The sequence below is a fragment of the Chiloscyllium punctatum genome, chromosome 11 (assembly GCF_047496795.1).
Source record: "Chiloscyllium punctatum isolate Juve2018m chromosome 11, sChiPun1.3, whole genome shotgun sequence".
Taxonomy (NCBI): Eukaryota; Metazoa; Chordata; class Chondrichthyes; order Orectolobiformes; family Hemiscylliidae; genus Chiloscyllium; species Chiloscyllium punctatum.
The window spans coordinates 75344849-75370411 of NC_092749.1; the positions used below are offsets into that span (position 1 = coordinate 75344849).

The following is a 25563-nucleotide window of genomic DNA, read 5'->3' on the forward strand; positions in this document are numbered from 1 at the left end:
GTCTCCACAAGGATTGCATGTTGGTCACCCTTACTAATACTGTCATGGACAGATGCGTCTTTGATAGATTAGTGAGGAAGAGCTCAGGTATGTTTTTATCTCTCAAGGTTCCCTCCTCTCCTGCTGCAGACCCGTTCAACAAATGTTCAGTGGTGGTTCAGCCGACCCGTTCTTAGTGGTGCACATGGAAATTCCCCCACCCAGTGTACATTGTGTGCATTTGTTCCCACTGTTCTTGCTCCAAGTGTTGTTCAACAATGGAGGAGTATTGATTCAGGAGGAGGGGAGGGGCAGTACATGGTAATCAGGTTTCCTTGTCCATGTCTGACTTAGTGACATGAGACTTTGTGTGGTCCAAAATGAATGTGAAGAATTCCTAGGGCAACTTCTAGCTGCATACTGCTGTGTCACCATCTCGGTGTGTGATTATGTCCAGCTTTTGGTTGTCTAGTCTGAGCTCGCCCAGTTTAGTAAGTGAGAAGAACTTTTCAGGGTAGGAAGAGCTGTGTTTGCCATTGTCATTTCCAGTGCCTTGGCTGATACAGATGGTTTCAGTTTCATTCCTCTTTTCCTTTCTAGCATAGCAATTAATATGCGGAAGTTGATGAAAATGAAACTACCTAGACCTAACACAGTGTTTTGTTAATGAATGATAATTGCTTGTGTGATCATTCATTTTGTGTAATTTGTAATTACAAATGGTAGCGTCTTTTTGAGAGAAATGCAGTTATATTTGCAGTTCCAGCTGTTCTTCTCTAGCCATTGTGACCTCAACCTCTGCTATAAGTCCCATCATGTGCAATTTGTTTTAGCCATTTGAAACAAAGACCATATGAACTTTGTACTATTCCAATATGCTTCTTAAAAAATCTAGCAAACCAAGTAAAGTGTAGGATAAAATCTTTATTCTTCCAGCATTTGAGACGAGTCTAAGGCTTTATTGGTTGGTTGGTGTAATGGAATGAAATGTTAGATTAGATTAGATTCCTTACAGTGTGGAAACAGGCCCTTCGGCCCAACAAGTCCGAAGAGCAACCCACCCAGACCCATTCCCCTACATTTACCTCTGACAAATGCAAAAAATTATTATATTGCCCACAGAAAGCAGCAGTTGTGTGGTAAACTTAACTAGGAACAGGAGGAGGTCAAGTGTCTCCTTGAACATGCTCTACCAATGAATTACATCAGAGCTGGTCTGTATCTTAATTCGATCTGCTTTAGTTCCATACTCCTTAATACAATTGCCTAACTAAAATGCATCAATCACATTTATTAAATTTTCAAATGACTAGTCTCAACAATTTTTCTGGAAGGGTATTTTCCATTTTCATTAACCCTTTTTTTTGAAAAAGTGCTTTTTGACATCAACCCAAAGTAGCCTGGTTCTAATTTTATGGCTGTGTCCTTTTACTTTGGTTCTCATCACTGAATATAGCATTCTCCTGGCTTCCCTGTCAAATCATTCAGCCCTCTTAAACACCTCAATTTGATCATGCCTACATTTTCTCTACGCAGGGACTGCAACTAGTCCATATCATTTGACTCGTTTAGCCCAAAATATATTAAGCAGATCTGCTTTGATGCCATTATATACCTCCAGGGGTGCACTGCTCAGAATTGAATGCATTTCTTTCAATGGGAACTAAGCATAGGCCTTCACAGCCAAAATTGCTTCCTCACCCATCACATTCCACCACATACCTTGTCAACAATCCACAAGCCTTTTGAATTGTTTTGAACCTGTCCACTAGCAGCTTCAAATTTCTGTAGTTTAATTCTGTTCTTCCACAGTTTCTAGTTGTTCACCATTTAGAAAATATTGAAGTATCCTTGATGCAAGACTTCAGCTTTACCTATTTCTCCTAATGTATCAATTTTGCACTGTGATTTTATCCTTTAAATTAACTTATTCACTGTGCTATGTATTTAGTATCATCAGCAAATTGGATATTTGGCTCAGTTGCTTTGTCATTTATAAACAGTGAAAAGTTGAAGATCCAGCTGCAGTATTCTGTGGAAACCCCCCAATTAATCTGAGTACATACCAGTTAATCTCACTGTCTTCTCCCTACTGAAGGAAGTGTCTGTGGATATATAAAATAACTGCATTGCACAAGAGACTACCGACAAAAGTTAGCTGCATAGAACTGGAATTAACAACAGTGTTTACTTAGAACATGGAACTGTTCAACACAGGAATGGGCCCTTAGCCCACAATGTTGCACCTAATACGATTTGGCATCATGTTTGGCACAACGTCATTGGTCTAAGGGTCCGTTCCTATGCTGCACAGTTTTACGTTCAAAGTAAACACTGCAGTTAATTCCAATTCTATGCAACTAACTTTTCTTAGTAGCCTCTTATACAATGTTATATTGCCATACTCACTTACTTTATCTCTCCCATTACCATTACCTCTGCAAAAAAAAACATTTGTATGAACGCAAGTAATGTTTGCTAAATTCCTGCTGGTGCTTTCAGCATTTAATATCTGTTCTGATGCTAGTCACTCTACACTTGAGTTATGGATTTTAGTAACTTCACGGTAATAAACTCGAGAGTGACAAGCCTCGAATTTCCAAAAGACAGACCGTCTTGATTTGCTGCTCTGGAAAATAAAATACAATATGGTGACAGGTAATGGGAGCAAATGTTACCTATAAAAAGCCAATTATTTTATGTTTCATTGCATGTTTTTTACAGTTATAATGTGTTGTACATGGAGCTTCCCAGAATCCAATTGTTTTAGCAGCTTCTGGCAACAAGTGCCTTTGAGTGCACCCTTGAGAATGAACTACTTCTTTTTAAACAGAAATTGAAGACCTAGTAATATGTTAGTTTACCAGATATACACCAAACAACAACATTTTAGCGTTTCTGTTTTATAGTAATTTTCATCATTATTTAAAGAAAACAAGTATGAACTAAGATGGTGCACTCACCATCTAGTTTACTCATTAAAAAATTGTTCCTTTTAATGCTATCCTGTAAAAAGAGCTAAAATCAATGACATCCCCTCACCAACCCACTGCCAGTCTTGACTTTTTACATCTTGAACCAGCAACTTTCCTGTTGCACTGCTCATTGTGAGTTGCAGGATGTAGCCTAAATTTAGTATATAAAGTAAGAGGAAAAGCAAAATTATGCATAATTTGTGATTTAGAGAAGGGTGAAATATGCTCCGTGACAATGATGTACATATTTTTGGATTGACCGAATAGGAGTTAATTACAGAACGTAGTATTTTTGTTGCAGGCATTATTTAAAATGTCGAGAGTGTGGTGCTGGAAAAGCACAGCAGGTCAGGCAGCATACAAGGAGGAGGAGAATCGATGTTTTGGGCATAAGCCCTTCATCAGAAATTCCTGATTTGTGCTTTTCCAGCACCACACTCTTGATTCTGATCTCCAGCATCTGCAGTCCTCACTTTCTTCATTTATTTAAAATGTGGTCTACGAACAACTTTTAAAATATAGCGATCATAGATGGTGCTTACTTAACGTGCACTATAGAAAGAACTTGCTTTTGTGTACTACCATAAGATCCTAAAGATTTCCCAAACCTTTTACAACAAATAGATTTTTTTTGAAGTGTACTCACTGTTACATTCATAAAAATAATAATTTATCTTGGCCTCAGCAAATGAGTAGCAAATTGATCTAGTTAACTTATTAATCTGATTTTAGCATGTTGGTTTGAAGGTGAAGAATAAATGTTTTGCTCAACTTCAAATTGTTCCAAGCAATACTCCCTCCTCATGTTTGTTCCTTTTTGGGAGTCCTCCAACTTAAGTACATGGGGTTTCTCAATGGCTATGCACCTCACAGGGAACATTGATACAAAGTGGTCCTTTACGTCCATCTGAATAGTTCAGTGCCTTATCCAAAAAGGCAACTGTCAAAAGTACTGTATTTCTCTGCATAACACTGAAATATTATCTTAGATTTCATTATGACTTTGAACTTATAACCCTGTGATTCAATACCAGGGTGCCCAAAAATGAACCAAAGTGATACTTAATATATTTTTGATATTGGGTGTATGCAGGAGCAAAGTTTGTAAGGTTTCTTCTCCAGTAATTATTTGATTCTGAGAAGTTTAGATTTTCTGTGCAATTTCTTTTTAAGATATGAGAAGTATGGCCGGTAAGGCAGAGAAACTTAGACGTTGGATTAATATATGCAATTATGACGTTGTAGCTCTTACGGAGATTGGATCAAGAGAGGGATGAGACTGGCAGCTTAAGGTTCTGGGTTTTAGATGTTACAGTGTGATAGAGAGGGACGTAAAAGAAGTTGGGAAGTTACATTAGTGAATAGGGAGATTATCACTCCTTTAGTGAGGGAGGGCACCTCCAGCAAGGCCATATTGGTAAAGGTCAGGAATAGAAAGAATGCAGTCATGTTGAGATTGTACTACAGGCTACCCAACAGCCAAAAAGGTGATAGAGAAACCGATAAGTGGACAGATTATGGGAAAGTGTGAAAACAATGGGGTTGTTTTAGTGGGCGATTTTAACTTACCCTTTTTTACGTCCCTTAGTGCCAGGAGCTTGGAATGTAGACTAGGAAATTTTGTTTGAGGGTAAATCCACATCTGAAATGTGGGAATCTATTATAGGCCAGTTATAGAGTCTTAGAGATGTACAGCATGGAAACAGATACTTCGGTCCAACCCGTCCAGATCGACCAGATATCCCAATCCAATCTAGTACCACCTGCCAGCACTCAGCCCATATCCTTCCAAACTCTTCCTATTCTTATAACCATCCAAATGTCTTTTAAATGTTGCAATTGTACCTGCCTCCACCACTTCCTCAGGCAGATCATTCCATACATGTATCACCCTCTGTGTGAAAAAGTTGCCCCTTTTATATATCTTTCCCCTCCTATCCTAAACCTATGCCCTCTAGTTCTGGACTCTCCCACCCCAGGGAAAAGACTGTCTATTTATCCTATCCATGCCCCTCATAATTTTGTAAACCTCTATAAGGTCACCCCTCAACCTCCGACGCTCCAGCCTGTTCAGCCTCACCCTGTAGCTCAAATCCTCGAACTCTGGCAATATCCTTATAAATCTTTTCTGAACCCTTTCAAGTTTCACAACATCTTTCCGATAGGAAGGAGACCAGAATTGCACGCAATATTCCAACAGTAACCTAACCAATGTCCTGTACAGCCGCATCATGACCTCCCAGCTCCTGTACTCAATACTCTTACCAATAAAGGAAAGCATACCAAACGCCGCTTTAACTATCCTATCTATCTGTGACTCCACTTTCAAGGAGCTATGAACCTCTACTCCAAGGTCTCTTTGTTCAGCAAGACTCCCTCGGACCTTACCATTAAGTGTATAAGACCTGCTATGATTTGCTTTCCCAAAATGCAGTGCCTCACATTTATCTGAATTCAACTCCATCTGCCAATTCTCAGCCCATTGGCCCATCTGGTCAAGATCCTGTTGTAATCTGAGTTGACCTTCTTCGCTGTCCACTACACCTCCAATTTTGGTGTTATCTGCAAACTTACTAACTATACCTCTTAGGCTCGCATCCAAATCATTTATGTAAATGATGAAAAGTAGAGGACCCAACACCGATCCTTGTGGCACTCCACTGGTCACAGGCCTCCATTCTGAAAAACAACCCTCCTCCACCACCCTCAGTCTTCTATCTTTGAGCCAGTTCTGAATCCAAATAGCTAGTTCTCCCTCTATTCTGTGAGATCTAACCTTGCTAATCACACTCCCATGGGGAACCTTGTTGAACACCTTACTGAAGTCTATGTAAATCACATCCACGGTTCTGCCCTCATCAATCCCCTTTGTTACTACTTCAAAAAACTCAATCAAGTTTGTGAGACATGATTTCCCACACACAAAGCCATGTTGAGTCCTCGCCTTTCCAAATACATGTACATCCTGTCCCTCAGAATTCCCTCCAACAACTTGCCCATCACTGATGTCAGGCTCACTGGTCTATAGTTCCCTGCCTTGTCCTTACCACCCTTCATAAACAGTGGCACCACGTTAGCCAACCTCCAGTCTTCTGGCATCTCACCTGTAGCCATCCATGATACAAGTGTTTCAGCAGGAGGCTCAGCAACCACCTCCCTAGCTTCCCACAGTTCTACAGTACACCTGATCAGGTCCTGGGGATTTAGCCACCTTTATGCATTTCAAGATATCCAGCACTTCCTCTTCTGTAATATGGACATTTTTCAAGATGTCACCATCTGTTTCCCTACATCCTACATCTTCCATGTCCTTTTCCACAGTAAATACTGATGCCAGTTGATTTAGAGTTCGGGACCCACGTTTTCCCGTGAAAATGAAAGAGAAGGATGGCAAGATTCGGGAAGCTTGGATAATAAGAGAAATTAGGAGAAAGTAAGGACTGCAGATGATGGAGATCAGAGTCTGGAGTGTGGTGCTGAAAAAGCACAGCAGGTCAGGCAACATCCAAAGCAGGAGAATCGACGTTTCGGGCATAAGCCCTTCAGGAAAGTGCTCATTCCTTATGAAAGGCTGTTCTCGACTCTCAACTTCTCTTCTCAGAGTTGAGAGAGTGAGTGCTTTGTCAAAAAGAAAAAGGCATACAGAAGGTTTAGGAAATGGAAGACAGACAGACCGCTCGAAAAATACAACGATAGCAGAAAAGAACTCGAGGAATTAGGGCTAAAAGAGACAATGGCAAATAGGATTAAGGAAAATCCCATGGCATTTTATACATATATAAGGAACAACAGGGGAGCTAGGGAAAGGGTAGGTCCACTCAAGGACAAAGGAAGGAATTTTGTGCGTAGAGCCAGAGGAAATGTGTGAGGTCCTTAATGAATACTTTGCATCAGTATTCACAAAGGAGAAGAACATGATGAATAGAGTGTCTCGGGAGGGGTATGTTGGGTGTTCTGGAGCATGGCAATGTGAAATAAGAAGAGGTGTTAGGTATTTCAAAACGCATTAAGGTAGACAAGTCCCCAGAATCAGATGGGATCTATCCTAGAATGCCGAGGGAGGCAGGTGATGACATTTCTGTTGCCTCGTATGAAATCTCTGATTCCTCTTCAGTTACAGAAGTCCCAGAGGACTGGAGAATAGCCAACATTGTTCATTTGTTTAAGAGTAACAGGGATAATCTAGGAAATTACAGGCCATTGATCCTTACATCAGTGGTAGGGAAATTATTGAAGATACTTAGGGACAGGATTTACTCACATTTAGCCTTATTAGCGATAGGCAGTATGGCATTGTGCGGGAAAGATCATGTCTCACAAACTTAATTAAATTTTTTGACAAAGTGGCAAAGATGATTGAGGGTAGTGCAGTAGATGTGTTATCGCTATGTATTTTCACAAGACCTTTGACAAGGTTCCCCCAAGTCAGGCTGATATAAAATGTGAAGTCACATGGGATCCACGGTGAGCTGATAAAATGAATACAGAACTGGATTAGTCTTTAAAAGACAGAGTAGCAGTGGAAGGGTATTCTTCTGACTGGAGATCTGTGACCAGTGGTGTTCTGCAGTGATCTGTGCTGGGACCCTGTTGTTTGTAATATATGTAAATGTTTTGGAGGAGAAAATAGGTGGCCTGATTAGTAAGTTTGCAGATGTCACAATGATTGGGGGAGCTGTGGATAGTGAGGAGGATTGTTGGTGGTTACAGCAGGATATAAGATGGTGACTTCGGTGGAATAATGGCAGGAGGTGTTTAATTGGACAAATGCAAGGTGATGTACTTTGGAAGGTCTAATGCAGGAGACAAGTATAAAGAAATGGCAGAACCCTTAGTTGCATCAACATAAAGAGAGATCTATGTGTACAGATCCACAGTTCCCTGAAATTGACAAAACAAGTGGATAAAATGGCCAAGAAGGCATTTGCCTTCATTGGTCAGGCATAAAGTATAAAAATTGACAAATCATGTTGCAGCTGTATTGAACATTAATTATGCCATATTTGTGCACCGTTCTGTGACACACAGTTCCTATGTCACGTTTACATGAAGGATGTGGATGCTTTGCAGAGGGTGCAGAAATTTTTTAACGTTTTCTGGTTTGGATGGCATTGGCTATGTGCAACGTTTAGACAAACTTGATTTGCTTTCACTTGAACAGCAAAGGATATGTGGTGATGTGATCGAAGAAAATTATGAGGCATGGCTAGAATGGAAAATCAGAGGCTTTTTCCCAAGATAGAAATGTCAGTTAGTAGCAGATATAGTTTTAAGGTAAATGGGAATATGTTTAAAAGGAGATATGAGAGGCTAGTTTTTTTTATACAATAGGTGGTGGTGAAAGCAGATACATTTAAGAAGTATCTTGATATATGAATAGGCAGGGAATAGTGGATACAGACCACGTAGAGGCAAAAGACTTTTAGTTGAGAAAGGCATGGTGTAGGTGGAGCAAAGGGGCTGTATAATTCTTTGTTATTGTATCGTTGTATTTCTGTGTTTTACTACTGCTAAATCTCAATAATACTAATAACAGTTTTGCCATGAATTACAAAACTTACGTAATCATTCACTCAGTAATTAGAACCAGTGCAACAGAACACTCTTCTGAAATCTTGGTTTCATACAAGACAGATTTAACTTGAAGCCAGCATTCAATCTCCAATAGAAACTGGCAGTAGATTGTGTTGGTTCAGTAAGCAGTTTGCTAATTTGAAATAATGCATTGGGGCATTCTACAAGATGTAGTTGCTGAGCTGGAAGTTGAAGTTTCTGCTTAAATATGTTGTATGCGTGTTTGGGGATCTGTAGTATTTTGGGGGAAAAAGATTCTGTTCAGACAGAAACATCTCACACTCAGAAATGCTGTACTTTTATACCACAAGTGACCTATGAATTTCTATTGGCAGAAATCCAATCAGACCTACAAATATGAAGCAAATGCCAGGAAAAAGATAAACCTATGGAGGTGGGCAGTACTAATAATAGATTCTTGATTACCCATAATGCAAGTTGGTAGAGCCATGTGCGTCGTGCAAATTATCTTTTTAAAAGATAACAAAGGCCAGTAATCATAGAAAACAAGTTGAAACTTTTTGTTTGTTTTAGTTGTATTCATTTAATTCAATGTAATACAGTTCATAGGTGGAGAACATAAAGGAAGAGAGAACTTATCTGAATGAGTTGCATCAGATTTCTGTAGAAATTCACGAAGAATTCTAACATTCCTGCAGGGGTTAGTAAGATAATAGCTGCTGATATGACTCAGAAAATAGCAGGAATCTGCTTTATAGACACTTCACAAGCTGCATTCATCATTGTAACACTCCCTATGTTACTCAATAGATCCTATTCCATCTCGAGCCAGAAAAGTACTACACTGCTTAATATACTAGTTACAAGGTCATTTATAGGACAAAGGATCTTGAAATGCTTTGCATTAAGCATTAGAATGTTTGGTACTGTTACTTGGCAAGTGTAATGAAAACACAAGGAATAATCATGGAAGTTGTCTGTTATCACTTATAGTTTAAATGAATTGTCCAGCTTATCTGATACCTTGCTGGACTGGGACCTGACTTGAGCCCAGGACATTGAACTCCATACTATTTATTTTGCAAACATTTGTAGAAGCTTAACATATGGCCAATTGGTAAATAAAATTGAGAATTGTAACTTGAATTGTGTTTGTTCAGCGAGTGTGGCCTTTTCCAAAACCCGTTGCAGTTGAGTTCTTCCATTGTACTAACATGCAATGACTGCATTCCAGTACAGATTAGAATGTTCTGTCACATTTCATTGGATACATTATTTGGATACATAAACATTAACATCTTTACAGGTCAGTCCTTAGATTTATGACTTTAAGTGGTAATGTTCATTCTAAATAATATCAAGTTTGAGAATCAGTTAAGTAGTCTTGGAATGAAAAATTATTCTATAATATAAACACTACCGAAAATAGCTTCCATGTTATGTATGATTTAAGGGTTATGATTAGGCCCAAGGCTAGACAGAGGTTCAAATCTATCAGGCAGTTTAAAACAAATCTGTGCTGATGCTTTAACTCTGCCTTTACTATGATTATGTTTGAACTGCAAAGTCACAGGTATAATAACCAGAAACAAGATTGTTTTCATTTTTAAAAACCACAAATAGTTTAGTCTGTTATTGAATGGAAATAAATTCAAAAACTCAATATTTTGTAAAGGACCTAGCACTTTCATATGGTGATGTAAAAGGTCACAAGTGTCATAAAATATTAACTGACCATGTCATTTCATACTTTCTGTTAGATTATTGGCATTCTTACATTGTGTTGTTGTCTAAATATGCACCTAATTGTGACTTTTTGTTTTGCTAGGACTTATCTGGATCCATCGACGATTTACCAACAGGGACAGAAGGTACACTAAGTTCTGGAGTGAGTGCTTCAGGATCCTCAAGTGGCCAAGGAGAACCAAGTAATCCTGCACAATCTCCCTTCTCCCCTCATGCTTCTCCTCACCTGTCTGGTATCCGGGGTCCCTCCCCCTCTCCAGTTGGTTCTCCTGTTGGAAGCAATCAGTCCAGGTCTGGACCCCTGTCCCCAGCAGGTGTACCAGGTAATTGTATATTTTGTTTTAGGTAGATGTTCTAGAATAATGGAATGGTCTTTTTGTACAGTAACATTTGGCCTTTGAAGTTTGTGTATTGTTCTTTTTCATATGCTCCACCTAGTCTAATCTCTAACTCCTACTTGCTTTTGTTATTTCTGTTCTTCATACATCTGCTTAAATTCTTTTCAAAAGAATATCTGGCTGTTTTATCAAAAGTTTCATTCAGGAAAATTATACAATATTATTCTGTGTAAGCATATTTTTATGTTTCTCAAGTTTTTATTCTGAATATCTTAATTTTATACCAATTATTCTCCAGTTTACCGATTGGGATATAAGCAGAAAGTGCTGGAGAAAGTTAAAGGATTCGAAAGATGAGTCAAATTGGTCTTGTAATAGTAACTCTTTTTTTTTGAGTATTTCCAGCACTTTCTGTTTTAATACCAATCATTGGAAATATTCTATCACTCTTAACTTTAATTATCCCTTGTAATCTTTAAGAAATCTATTGGGCTACTTCTTAACCTGTTCAGCTGTTGTAAAAAAAAATTTTAACTATCTCCTCTTAACTCGATCATTCAGGTAACATTCGCGTTACTGAACTTTTTCTGTTGCTTTTGCATCCTTCTTATAGTGGATAAAGAGCGTACAGGCTCTGGTTGCGAACGGGTTCATAAGTACAGAAAATGTATGTTGCGCCTTTACAATTACATCCTTGTATGAGATTGTGTTTATAAATATGAGCGTTTGTTAAGTTGGACATTCATAAATCAGAGACTCCCTGTACAATACTTCAGCTGTCACATGAGAGATTTAAGTTCAATACTGACTCTTCCCTTTTGTATTATGTGCCCTTGAATAAAAACAAAGGATTTTATTTGTTTCCCTCGTACCTGTTTATCCTGCCAACTTTAATGATCTACACACCAACGATCAGCTCTTGCATTGTTTTTCTTTCCTTAGTCTTACTTCCATGATGTATTATTATGACACAGACAGCAGGCCAAATCAAATCATCCTCCCTATCTGTGGATTTGCAACATATTAAAATTAAAATTTTAATAAATGTTCAATTTCCCTCAGTTGTGCAATTGTTCCTCACCAAACTTTACAAATAACAGATAATCAGACACTTTTTTTTAAATTGGCAATTTAGCATTAATAATGTCACGAGCAGACCATGGATAAGCAACAAGGCAATCTACTCCATATCAATGAACCCCCTCTGCACTCTTGTAGACAGACAGACACAGTTAAGGGACCACTTTAAAAAAAAATTGTAATTGTCTTGTTCAATGTTTTCGTAATAGGTACCAAACCTTCATAAATCTTGGTTAATGGAGATGTTCACAGGCAAGTAAATTGTAAGTCTTGCTTGAATTCCAAAGTCACCGATTCATGCAAATAGCTTCCACAGATCACTGGATGCTTCTACATATGTCTCATAGTTTGTGGATTTTTTCCCAAACCTTTCATAAACTCGATAATTGGATATAAACTAGAAAGCAACCAAAACTCCGTTCAGCGCCTTTACAACCACACTGTCTTCTGACCAAACCAAAGGGAGGTGATGGCCTAGTGGTATCCTCTCTAGACTGTTGATCAGGAGAGCTAGGTAATGTTCTGAGGATTCAAGTTTGAATCCTGCCGTGGCAGATGGTGTAATTTGAATTCAATAATCATCTGGAATTAGAGTCTAATGATGACTGTGAAAATATTGTAGATTGTAAGAAAAACCCCATTTAGTTTACTAATGTCCTTTAGGACAGATAACTATTATCCTCACTTGGACTGGCCTAAATGTGACTGCAGGTCCACAGTAACATGGTTGACTCTTGACATGTGTCTTGGGCAGTTAGGGATGGACAATAAATGCTGGCCCAGCAAGCCATAGCCATGTCCATGTCTTGTGAATGAATATAAAAGAAACCGAGACCAAACCAGTTCAAACTGTCTTTTTCGAACATTCTCTGTGACTGGCAAATCAGCACAGTGCCTCCCTTAATCCATTCCGTGTCTAACAGGCTGCCAGTCCCTGAGCGTATTGATACTGAAAAGTCTGTTGTGTTCTGAGAGTAGCAGTCAACCCATAATTATCTTTCCAGGCCAGCTCCTGTAAACACACATCTTTTTTTTTGTTCTATCTTCCTTTCCAAAACATTTTGGTGGTGAAAGCTCAAAGTTTAACTTCAACTTTCAGTTCCAAACCAAACATGAGAAAAATAAAATAATGAAGATCTCAACAGGTTCATTCAATTTTTAATGTCTTTTTATAACTATTGGTTTTTCTGCTATAATGCTTTTAAAGTAGGCCTGAAGCTTTGCCAGAAATGTAAGTGTTCTAATTATTGCCCAATAAAACAGCATATAGCTGCTTTAAAGGCATAAATTGTTTCCAGAACCCACAGTGAATTTATGGTAAAATGTTAAAAATATATGCCTTACCTGTTGTACAATATATACAAAATCATGTCATTTCTAAAATGGTTACTTTCTTAACAAAAATATTAACACAGATGCTACTTTTTACATTATTTAATATTTATTGCAGCATTTTCAAATATACAGATTAGACTAGAAACTCCTGAGGATCTTAATACGTGCGTATTTTCTAGGTGACATTTGATTCAAAGCCCAAGACCTAAGTCCAAATCCATAAAACACTCTTGTTTTTTGGCTTGTTTTAACTTTGATATGCTTTGGCTAACTTTTCTTTTCAAAGGAACATGCATTGTTTTGTACCTAATTATCTCTTCCCTGGTTACCTTTCATTAATCTCTTAATACTTGTCAAGCCTTTTCCAAGCTATCTGTACCTGGTCTCTTCTAAAATCACTGCAATTAATTTTCCTGCCTTGAGCATTTGTATTCAGTTTTTCTGGACTCTTCCCATAATTATTCGAAAACAAGTAATGTTATGGCCACTGTTCACTAAATGATCTTGTGGTGTAACACATTCCATCAGACCTGTAGTATTTCCCAGGACCAGGTTCAAAACTATTTCCTTTCTTGTTTGATGAAAAACGTATTTGATGAGAGTTTTCCTGTAGTCATTGGAGATTTTTTTCCTCTACCTTTACCTTTAATGGTATGATGTTTTCCAGTCACTATTAGGATGATTAAAATCTTCTGATGCCGTATTCTATTTGCACACTTTTGTCAACTATCTGGTCAACTATCTCCTTTTCACTATAACAACCTGGCAGCATAATAACTGCCTCTGTACTCTCAAGCCAAATACATTCAGTCCTGGAACCATCCAAGATATCCTTTTCTATTGCAAACTGTAACATCATATTTAATTAATAAAACCTTTATTAAAGCTTGTAAAAAGGCAGCACATTTAAAACAATCCAGTCAGTCCAGTTTTCCCAGTCGATCTCCATAGTACTGCAAGATTATTCTGCTCTCACGCCCATCCAATTTTATTTTGAAATCATTCAATGTCTCTGTTTCCACCACCTTAATTGTGAGTTTCAGATCATTATCACTCTCACGATGTAAAAATGTTCTTCATCACATCCTCTTGCATCGCTTGTGCTAAACCTTGAATCTGTATCCCCTTAGTCCTTGTACCATCAACCAATCAAACAGCTGTTCTTTGTCTACTTCATTGAAACCTATTCAGCCTCTCCCTAAAGTTCAAACCCATGAACACTAGCAACATCCTTGTAAATCTTTTCTGGACCCTTTCAAGTTTCACAACATCCTTCCTATAGCAGGGAGACCAGAATTAAATGCATTATTCCAAACGTGGCCTAACCAATGTCTTGGACAGCACTATATGAACTCCTAACTCCTATACTCAATGCACTGACCAATAAAGATCCTGAACGTCTTGGATTTTATTCAAGGCATATTGATTAATTCAAGTGGGGAATATTCCATCGTATGTCTTTAAGGTGGTGGACAGGTTTTGAGAAGCAGGAGATGAGCTATTCACCACAAAATCACCACAACTGAGTTTCTGATGAGTGGTGAATCCCAGAAGCTTAGAAGGATGATCAAAACTTGCGGAATATTAAGAGGTGTGTGTAAAGTGGATGTGGAGATGATGTTTCCACTAGTAGGAGATATTAGGATCTGAGGACACAGCCTCAGAGTGAAGAACTGAGATGAGGAATTTCTTCAGAGGGTGGTGAATCTGTGGAACTCATTGTCTCAGAAGAATGGGGAGGCTGAGTCATTGAGTGTATTTAAGACTGAGATAGGTTCTTTATTAGTATGGGGATCAGAGTTAAGGGGAGAAGGCAAGAGAATGGAGTTGTGGAACCAACCATGATCAAATGGCGGAGCAGATTTGATGGGCCAAATTGTTTACTTCTGAAGGGTGATGATGAGCAACTCAGTACTGCTAATGACTTTGAGGAGAAGTGTTTGGATATTCCCTTATTGAAGATGGTTATTGCCTGTTTCTTTTGTGTGATACGGATTCAAGTAATCAAGTTCAAAACTGTAACTTACGTTCTAGTCAGCTGAAGGTTTGAACTCATAGGTACAACCCAGATAAAACTAAAATTCATAGATCAAGTACTATTTTAAATGTTAATGTACAAAATCCTATTTATGTGCTACCATAAACTTGGATATTAATTTCAATTTTAAACCCAGTTGTTTCCAACCAATGCATACCTTTGTTCATTAGCAATATAAAATTTGTTAATGATAGAATTAATGATTTATTGTTTAAAGGAAGGCTTTCGTTCTGTTCAAGTTATTCATAATGACATTTTTAAAAAACCATTCATTTGACAGGTTTGAGGTGTTATGTTTTTCTCCCAGTTTTTTTAGACATGTACAACTCGCAAGTAGTCTTAATCAACCCTCTTTGCATTTGATCAAGAATTATGCTTGTATTTTATGTTAATCTGGAAGAAATTCAAAATTATTTCTAAGCAGAAAAGCATGAGCTCAATAACTTTGGATTTTTTTTTTAACATTGGGAATATTGATTTGTGTGCTTGTGATGGATTGTGGATAGGATTTTCTGACAGTGTATTTATGTAGCAGCCAATACACACTATTAACAATGAGACTACCCCAGATTGACTTGCCATTGATGTAAAAGTCAGAACTAAAAAGTCTGCATCCTGACACTATATATTTGCATTGCTATTTTGTGAAAATCAAATTCCAGCAAGCCCAAATAATTAGTGTACTAATGTTAGCTTTCGTCCATTTAACTTTATGCCTTTGCTTGGTAATTTTAAAAATCTAATTAACAGTCTTAAAATAAAACACAATTTATTTGCCTGAAAAAGAAATTAAGTGTTGGAGTTGCAGTAACATATATGCTTTTGTTTCTCTAAACAAAGTCATTGTTTCTTTTTTTTATGGTTTTATTTTAGACAGCATCACAGTCAAGTTTGTTTTGTTTTGGAAGGAATCTATGCTCAAGAAACTGTTCACTGTCTTGAATATCTCAACTTGATGCACTTTATTTGGTGCTGGTAAAGTTGTACAGACTCAGTGATTAGTAACAAAATAAACTCAAATACCCTGAAACAGAACCAGAGAGGTGAACTTTCAGGCATTAGCCTAATCATCACAGTTCAGCAATGTTGTACTTTCTTTGTCTCATTTTGTTGTATAGACGCTGCCTTAGAATCCTCTGCATGTAGAACAGACTCTCCATAAGATATATAGGAGTAGAATTAGGCCATCTGGCTGATCAAGTCTGCTCCACCATTTGATCATGGACTGATAATGTTTCTCAACCCCATTTTCCTGTCTTCTCCCCAGAACTCCTGATTCCCTTACAGTCAAGACCCTATCTTTAATAAGCTTAATTATCTTAGTGTCCAAAGCCTTCTGTGACAATGAATTCCACAGATTAATTATACTCTGGCAGAAGAAATTCTTCCTCATCTCTTCACTGAAGTCATTGCTTCACTGAGGCTGTACCCATGGGTCCTAGTGTCTCGTACTAATGGAAACATCCTTCTCCACGGCCACTCTATGCGGCACTCTTAGTATTTTGTAAGTTTCAATGAGATTCACCCCTCATTCTTTTAAATTCCATTGAGTACGTACCCAGATTCTTCAACTGCTCCTCATATAACCAGTCCTTCATTCCTCAGATCATTCACATAAATCTCCTCTGGATCCCCTCCAAAGCCAGCGCATCCATCCTTAAATACAAGGCCCAAAGCTGCTCGCAATATTCCGTATGGCGTTTGACCAGAGCCTTATACAACCTCAGCAGTACATTTCTACTCATATTCTAACCCTCCCGAAATAAGTGCAAACATTGCATTTATCTTCCTACCAACTGAACCTCCAAGGGAATCCTGAATTGGGACTCCCAAGTCCCTTTGTGCTTCAGATTTCTGAAGTTTTAATCAATTCAGAAAATAGCCTACGCCTCTATTTTTCCTATTTTAGTGCATCTCACTTTCCCAAATTATATTCCATCTGCCAATTCCATACTAACTTTCCTAGCCTGTCCAAGCCTTTCTGCAGCCTCCCCACCACCTCAACACTACCTATCCCAACAACAACCTTTGTCATCTGCAAACTTAGCACCAATGCCTTCAGTTCCTTTATCCAGATCATTAATGTATAACATGAATAATTGAGGTCTCAACACAGATCCTGCATAATTCTATGAGCATCCAGCTGCCATCCCAAAAAAGACAATTTTCTGCCTTTTGCCAGTCAGCAGATACTCTATCTATGCCAGTATCTTACCCCTAACATCATAGGCTCTCATCTTGTCCAGCAGCCTCCCATGAGGCACCTTGTCAAAGGCCTCCTGAGAATGCAAATAGATCACACTTACTGGCTCTCCTTTGCCTAACGTGCTTGTTACTTCCTCAAAAAAATTCTAACGTATCTCAGTCTTGACCTCCCCTCGATGAAGCTGTGCTGACTCAGCCCTATTTTCCCATGCACTTCTAAGTACTCCACAATCTCAATCTTACTAATGGACTTTAGAGTTATTCATAAGATTTTAAAGTCAGGCTAACCTATAGTTTTCTATTGTCTACCTCCCTTAAGCAGGTGATTTTCCAGTCCTCTGAGACTTTCCCTGACTCCAGTGATTCTTGAAAGACAGTCTCCTCAGCTATCTCCTTCAGAACTCTGGAGTATAGTTGAGTATATCATCAAGTCCAGAATTATCTATTCCCTAGTAGGTTGTAATATAAGCTGCTCTAAAAAAAAATTACGTTGGCATTACATGAATTCCTTTTCTTGAGGTTCACAGTCAACTTGATTTTCCCAGTCATACCGACATGTTGGAAACCCCCCATGATTATTGTAATTGTGTCTTTTTCACGTGCTACTTCTATCTCCTGATTTATTTTCTTTCCAAAACCTTAGGAGGCCTGTACACCAGTCCCATCAGGGTCTTTGGTTTTTATTCATTCACGGGATGAGGGCGTTGCTATGTAGGCTAACATTTATTGCCCATCCCTGATTGCCTGGAGGCAATTATTAGTCAACTACATTGCTGTGGGTCTGGAGTCACGTGTAGCCCAGACCAGGTAAGGCTGGCAGTTTCCTTTCCTAAAGGGCATTAGTGAACCAGATGGGTTTTCCCTGACAACTGACAATGGTTTTATGGTCATCTTTAGACTCATAATCTCGGATTTCTTTCTTACTAAATTCAAATTCCACCACCTGCCATGGTGGGTTTCAAACCCAGGTCCCCAGAACATTACCTGGATCTCTGGATTAACAGTCCCATCGCTTTGCAGTTCCTCAATTCCTACCTGGACAGATTTCATGTCTTCCAATTCTATATAACGTTGCTATTAATTTAATTTCATTTCTTACTAACAAAGCAATCCCACCCGTCTGCCCATCTGCCTGTCCTTTCGATAGGACTCTTAACCTTCAATATTTAGTTCCCGACCTTGATTCCCTTGCAGCCACATCTCTATGATAACTGCAACATTGTACCTGCCGATTTCAATCTGCGCTACAAGATCATTTACCTTGTTTTTGCATATTGTGTGTATTTAAGTCCAACGCCCTTACTCCTGTGTTGTTTGCCATCCTTTTCATATCTGCTGTATCTAAAGTTATGTTCCTGACCCTTTTCCATATTTCATCCCCCATTACTTGTTCTGGAAACTTTAATGACCTCTGCACCCGCCATTTAACGTTTTCTGTAATTTTCCATGCCACTGAACCCATCCCCTATATTTTGTTTAAAGCCCTATTCACAGCCTTCATCATGCAATTCCAGTGTGATGCGGATGGCGACTGTCCCATCGGAATAGCGCCCTCTTTCCCCAGTACTATTGTCAGTGTCCCAAGAATTCAAACCTATATCTCCGACACCAGTCTTTGAACCACATGATAATCTTGTTGACTCTGTACCAGTTTGCTCATAGCTCAAGTAGCAATCCAGAAATTATTACCTTTTTGGTTCTGCATTTTAATTTAATCCCTAGCTGCTGATATTTGTTCAGCAGAACCTCTTTCCACTTTCTACCTATATTACTGGTACCTGCATGGACCATGACAACTGGTTTCCCTCCCACTCCAAGTTCTTCAGCAGCCCAGATAAGATATCCTGAAGCCAGCCAGGCAATACCTCCTTTTGGGTTTCTTGATCCTGGCCACGAAGAACAGTGTTTATTCCCCTGACTATATTATCACCGATTGCAACTATATTTTACATTTCTCTCCCCTCTTGAGTGGCTCCTTATACATGGTTCTATGATCTAGGTAACCGTCTCCCCTTCCTGATGTGTCACAGTATTCAAAGCTCAGATTCCAACTCATCAACTCTGAGTCAGCTTTCCTGAAATAACACTTCTACAGATGTCAGTATGAACCGCAATGAGGTCCACCAGCTCCCACAGGTGCATGTACAACAAATTGCCTGGCCTTGTATCTTTATTTTATTATTTAATTTATTTTTTCAAGTGTTCTTACTAGTTTTTTATTTTGTAATTGGTGAATATTTTCCCCATTTGACTTTGATGTGAAAGTAACCTCTAATAGTTAGCTACTTATTTGATTATCACCAACTAATTAACTTATGGTTTCTCTGTGATGTCACTCTTTTGTGCTGGGTCCCTGATTCTGGACTTAAATTTATCCTGTTTTCAAAAAACTTTACAAACTGTGGGCCAAAAAGAAAATCAAACAACAAGCACCTGTTCCCTCTGCACCAAATGCCCATGCTGCCTCCAAATTCCCTAAACTATGGACTTACATGGTTTGTGTTTCACTCCAGGTGGATCTCTGTCTTTCCTGACAAGTAAATAGGTAAAGCTTATTGATCCATTTCATTTCTGATCTCATTTCTTTAATCTGTGTTGAAAAGGAACAGTCATCTCAAAGTAGGTTGAACCACTGTGCCACCTTACGGGTTAAAATTTGCATTCGCAAAATCTGTATTTTGTGCCTTTCATGGGCTTTTAAACTTCCAAATGGGTTCCGTGGTGCGTGCACACACATCTAGTTCAAATCATACAGAACAAATGTGGAGAGCATTCACTTGAAGTTTGCAGAGTAGGCAGATTGTGAAGTTAATTACCTTGCAACACAGCTTTCATACTAGAACTGCTGTTCTGGAGCTCAGTGCTTCAGTTTATACTCACGTAATGCTTTGGGGCTGAGCACAAATTCAGCAACAACCAGGATCCCTCATCTCTGCATCCTCCCACCATCTTTGCCAGTTCAATTTGATGAGGTCAACTAGCTGCTAATTTAATTCTACTCACTGCTGTGTTTACTGTACAAGAACTTTGAACTTTCTAGGGTTTTAAGTTGCTGAAGTTAACAGAAAGTGATCTGGCAAGTACTGAAGAAGTTATCCTGACTTTAAAGCTTTAGCAGAAGGTATCAATGCAACAGTCTTCTTGGAATGTAATGTACGATCATTGACCATGCTGGAGAGAAGTGGGAAAGGGGTTATAAGCAAGATGCCTTAACATTCAAGGATGTTCAAAGAGGAGCAGTGTTGGAGTTGTCAGAATTTCAAACAGGACAGTGTAATTAAATTGCTACCTGCCAGAACAATAACTGCAACCTTGGAGTGGGGTGAGGACTGTACTTCCAATGGTAACCTTAGCCATCAATTTTTGTGTGTCAGACTGACACTGGACCTATTACCCTGCAGTATATTGTCCACTTAAGTAGGGGAGCAAATGAAGGCTGTATTCGAACAAGAACCACAGACTCCATAATGGAGCACATCACTGATTATGCACGTCATGTTGCATGCATTGTACATTAATTCTAAGATCTACTGCAACTGAAAAAGATTTTTCCTTCAAATCCAGTTAGTGTGTGACACAACACTGCTAATCATTCATGCCAATATTGGGTATGTTTACAACAGTCGTATGCCATCCCTCTTCTGCAATCTACTATGCTAGCTGCATTTCTGCTGTGCAATAGACCAAAATATGCCACTGGGGCAACAAAAGCTCTCCACAGGCGACATGGTGGTTTACAGGTGGCATGGTAGCTCAGTGGTTAGCATTGCTGCCTCAGAACATCAGGGACCCATATTCAGTTTCAGCCATAGGTGACTATCTGTGCGGAATTTGCACATTCTCCCCATGTCTGCATGGATTTCTGCCAGGTACTCCAGTTTTTTGCCACAGTCCAGAGATGTGCAGGTTAGGTGGATTGGCCATGCTAAATTGCTTCATAGTGCCCAGGGATGTGCAGTCTAGGTGGATTAACTACAATAAATACGGAAATAGAGTGGGGTGTGCTGGATTTGGGTGTGATGCTCTTCAGAGGGTCACTGCAGACGTCTTTGTCCAAATGTCCTCTTTATGCACTGTAGGGATTCTATGATTCGTTAACCACATGACTGAAGATTTTGGTGCACAACATACATACAGATGGGCAGTTTGCAAACAGTGAAAAGCCACTAGGGTGTGATAAAGCATACCATTTACAGGCCGGAATAATGTTTCCACTATTTGGAACCTCTATGAAGGAGTACAGCAGTACTTGGTAATGAGGGTGTCAAGATTCATGGTGCAGAACCTCATCACCATGAGTGTATAGCTGTTGCCACTGGCTTTATAAGAAGTAGGTCTGAGGCAACCTAGATGGGAGGCAGCACTTAGACTGCCATCCTGACAACATTGTGTGTGTGTGTGCCTAGAACTGGAGCAATTCAAGAAGACAGCTCACTACTACTTTCCCCAGGGCTACTGGAAATTCACAATAAATACTCAACTAGCCAGTGATGCCTGTATCCCACAAATGAATTCTTAAAAAAAAGGCAGACCCTTTCTGACTAAAACTTGTCCCTGAGCAACTTACCTAACTGCGTACAAGCAGATGCAACTTCCAGTCCCCCATTTGTCAAACTACCTTCCAACTGTAATTGACTATTACACTGTTGGCTTTGCCATAAAGCAAAAAAAAATAAAGCCAGCAGAAAGTAAATGTTTTAAACTTTATAAATGTAGTCTGTTATTGTACATATAAATGAAAACTAATCAACCTACTGACTGGCTACTCTATGCTTTTGCTTATCATCGTGCTTCTGCACAGCAGTCTTCTCTATTCTGCTGTGCTGCTTTCCTTGCTCAGATGGTGCAGTTTGTAGCCATATTTTCTCGGCTCCAGCTACTTAGGTCGTACACAAGATTTCAGCATAGTTGATGCAAGGCTGCTGATTTTTAGTGGGGAAGACTTGAGATGGCCTTAAAGAATAGCCTGAAGTAGCACTGTCCCTATAAGACCTGGCTTCAGACTGCAGCATCTGGAGATGGAGAGCAGCAGTCTGGTCTAGCTCACTGTTGGTAACAAAAACTACACTTGAGTTTCATATTCTTACCAATCTCAGGGGTGAAGAAGTTTTATTTCTGAATTCCCTAGTTGATTTCTTGATGTCTATCTTTAATTAATGAATTCTGAGTTTTGTTCTTCTCAGTGTGGAAATATTCTGAGTCCAGTCTATGAAAAGCTTCCATAATTTTAAGACTTCTTTTCAAGTTGTCCCTTACATTTCAGGAAGAAGAGGTCCACCACCTGATTGATTCTTTCATTATAGGTATACTGCAGTCTGGGATCCTCCGGTGTTATTTTTTGAAAACTTTCCAATGTCTCTACACTTTTTTAAACTGCATTTATCATAATTATATACAAGATGTAGTCCAACAATTGTTCAGTACAACTCCACTTCTTTACTTTTCAGTTCTGTCCATCTAGAAATAAACCCTCGTGCTTTGTTTGCTTTTTATGGTCTTGTCAAACTGCGTTGCTACATAATTTAAGTAATTTCACTCCCAGAACTCTTTGCTCTTCTACCCCACTTTGACTCTTAAGATGCAACTTCCTTATTTTTCTTGCTTCACATGTATCTGTGTTGAAATTCATTTGCCAGTTGTAAATGTCCATTCTACAAGTTTGTTAACATTTCCTAGTTTCTACTTTCCCACTCTTTCCAAATTTATTGTTAACTGAAAATTTAAAATTTTTTTTTTTTTATTCCAAAGTAATATTGTCCCCTGCTGTCTGTGTGTGTATTGTGTGTTTCATCCTTTACTCTCAATCTTCATTCATCTATGATGATTTAGTAGTGTGCTAATTTTTTGCCTTGGAAGAAGACGTGGGTCACTTTTAGCAATGCAAAGTTGCAATTCCAAGAAATGCTTATTTCTTAAACTGTGGCTTCATAAAATGAATTTTCCACCGTAGTCAACAAAAGAGAGACTGCAGTATACTTGCTTTTAAATGATGGATATTTTCGGTTTCCTTAAGCTTGAATCAGTAAATTATAGATTGTCTCTTTTCTTTTATTCTGTGTTTAATAAATTAAAATGCTGTTGCATTGTCTGTATCTCTTCACAATGCAGGAGCTCCAATGCCAGCTCAACCTCCCAATAGCCAATCAGATGCTAGTTCTCATCCTATCATGAGTCAGTCACCTATGTCACAGGATCGAGGTTGGTTGTTTTAATGATTTCTGACTTTAAATGGATGCTGCTACTTTTGATCAAATCACACAAAGACAATATTTTTAATTTTAAATATTTCACTAATAACCATTTGCTGCTTTTTTGTTAATTTGAAAATAAGCACAGTCAATACCTCATGGTCAAAGCTTAAAACTTAGCAGCTTCATGTTTTACAGACCATGCACGTTTTACAAATTAGAGCTTTTGTAATGGAATGTTTCACTAATTGAGTTTTTTTCAATGTGACCACAGATTTTAGTTGGTTTTAAAATTAATTTGCAGATTAACCTTAATGTCCTGCAATTCGAACATGTATGAAATTATGAAATAAATTAAAAGTTTGTGTACCCATTACAAACTAACCATCTTTTGTTAGAATTGCAGCAGCTACTATATCTTAATGTATTTACATCTGGAATGTAATATGGTGTGATTATAAATATACTTTGTCAAAATTGAACTACTTGCTTTCTAAGCCTTTGATCCGAAGTAATGTATTTTAAAGTTAAGCTATTTTTCACTCCATTTATAAGATTAAGTATAACAATACAAACACAAATTTTCTAGTAAATTTCTCCAGTAATGGTATTGTTCATAATCCAAAAGGTTTGCATGCTTGTCTGTGTGTAAATATGCACACATGTATAGTATTAAAAGAAAATTCCGATTTTCTGTGCCATTTTATGCCACAGAAATATATTTCTGACTAACTTAGAGTCATAGAGATGTACAGCATAGAAACAGACCCTTCAGTCCAACTCATCCATGCCAACCAGATATATTAAGTTAATCTAGTCCCACTTGCCCATGCTTGATCCATATCCCTGTAAGCCCTTTCTATTCATATGCCCATCCAGATGCCTTTTAAATGTTGTAATTGTACCAGCTGCCACCACTTCCTCTGGCAGCTAATTCCATACATGCACGACCTTATGCGTGTAAAAGTTGCCCCTCTGGTCACTTTTAAATCTTTCCTCTCTCACCCTAAACCTATACCCTCTAGTTTTGGACTCACCCACTCCATGGAAAACACCTTGTCTATTTACCCTATCCATGCTCCTCATGACCTTATACATCTCTATAAGGTCACCCCTCAGCCTCTGATGTCCACGGAAAACAGCCCCAGCCTATTGAGCCCCTCCCTATAGCTCAAACCCTCCAAACCTGGCAACACCCTTGCAAATCTTCTCTGAACTCTTTCAAGTTTCACAACATCCTTTCTGTAGGATGGAGATCAGAATTGCACACAATGTTCCAAAAGTGGCCTAACAGCAATTGTACCATCTTTAAGTATAGAAGGAGCATATTGAGTTCATTGTGCCCAGCTTGCTTTTTGTAAAAGCTGTTGATTTAGTCCCATAGCCTTAATCATTCCCCACTCTCTGGGCTTGGGCTGAAAGGTGGCAGGTGGTATTCGCATCACACAGTTGCAGGGGTGTGACTGTTACTGGTGGGAAACAGCCTGGCTGCCCCTCCTTGGCATTCAGTAGTTTTGCAATTGCTGAATGCTCCACTGTCTGCATACGGGGGGTAGTAGTTGACCGGAGACTCAACACGTGGGCACAGTGGCTGTGGTGAGCAGGTCAGACACTAGGAATGCTACAGCGAGTAACACATCACCTGGCTCCCTGGGCTTGTCCACCATCTGCAGGGCATAGGTGAGGGTGTGATGGAATATCCCCCACTTGCCCGGACAAGTGCAGCCCCAACAACTCTCAAGAAGCTTGACACTATTCAGGGCGAAGCAGCCTGCTTGATTGGTACTACATCCATCAACATCCGTTCCCTCCACCACCGATGCTCAGGAGCAACAGTGTTACTACCTTACAAGATGCACCACAGAAATTCACCATAGATCCTGAGATAATGCCTTTCAAACACACACCAGCTTTCATCTGGAAAGGTAAAGGCAGTAGATATGTGGGAACATCACCACTTTCAAGTTCATCTCCAAACCACTAACCATTCTGACTTGGAAATATATCCCCATTGCTTTACTGTTGCTGGGTGAAAAGCCTGGAATTCACAACCCACAGCAGGTGGGCTGCTGCCGTTCAAGATGGCAGCTTCCCACTGCCTTCTCAAGAGCAACTAGCGATGGGTAATAAATGCTGGCCAGATA

At 39.0% G+C, this 25563-nt stretch overlaps 1 protein-coding gene across 13 annotated transcripts in view; it reads left to right on the forward strand.

The window, feature by feature from the left end:
- arid1b (AT-rich interactive domain 1B) overlaps positions 1 to 25563 on the forward strand; it is a 590298-nt gene that overhangs the window by 376322 nt on the left and 188413 nt on the right. For all 13 annotated transcript variants that reach the window (XM_072581056.1, XM_072581059.1, XM_072581057.1 and 10 more), the window contains 2 exons: positions 10318 to 10558; positions 23340 to 23429. In XM_072581056.1, the coding sequence (XP_072437157.1) occupies positions 10318 to 10558; positions 23340 to 23429 (331 nt within the window). The remainder of the gene's footprint in view (positions 1 to 10317; positions 10559 to 23339; positions 23430 to 25563) is intronic.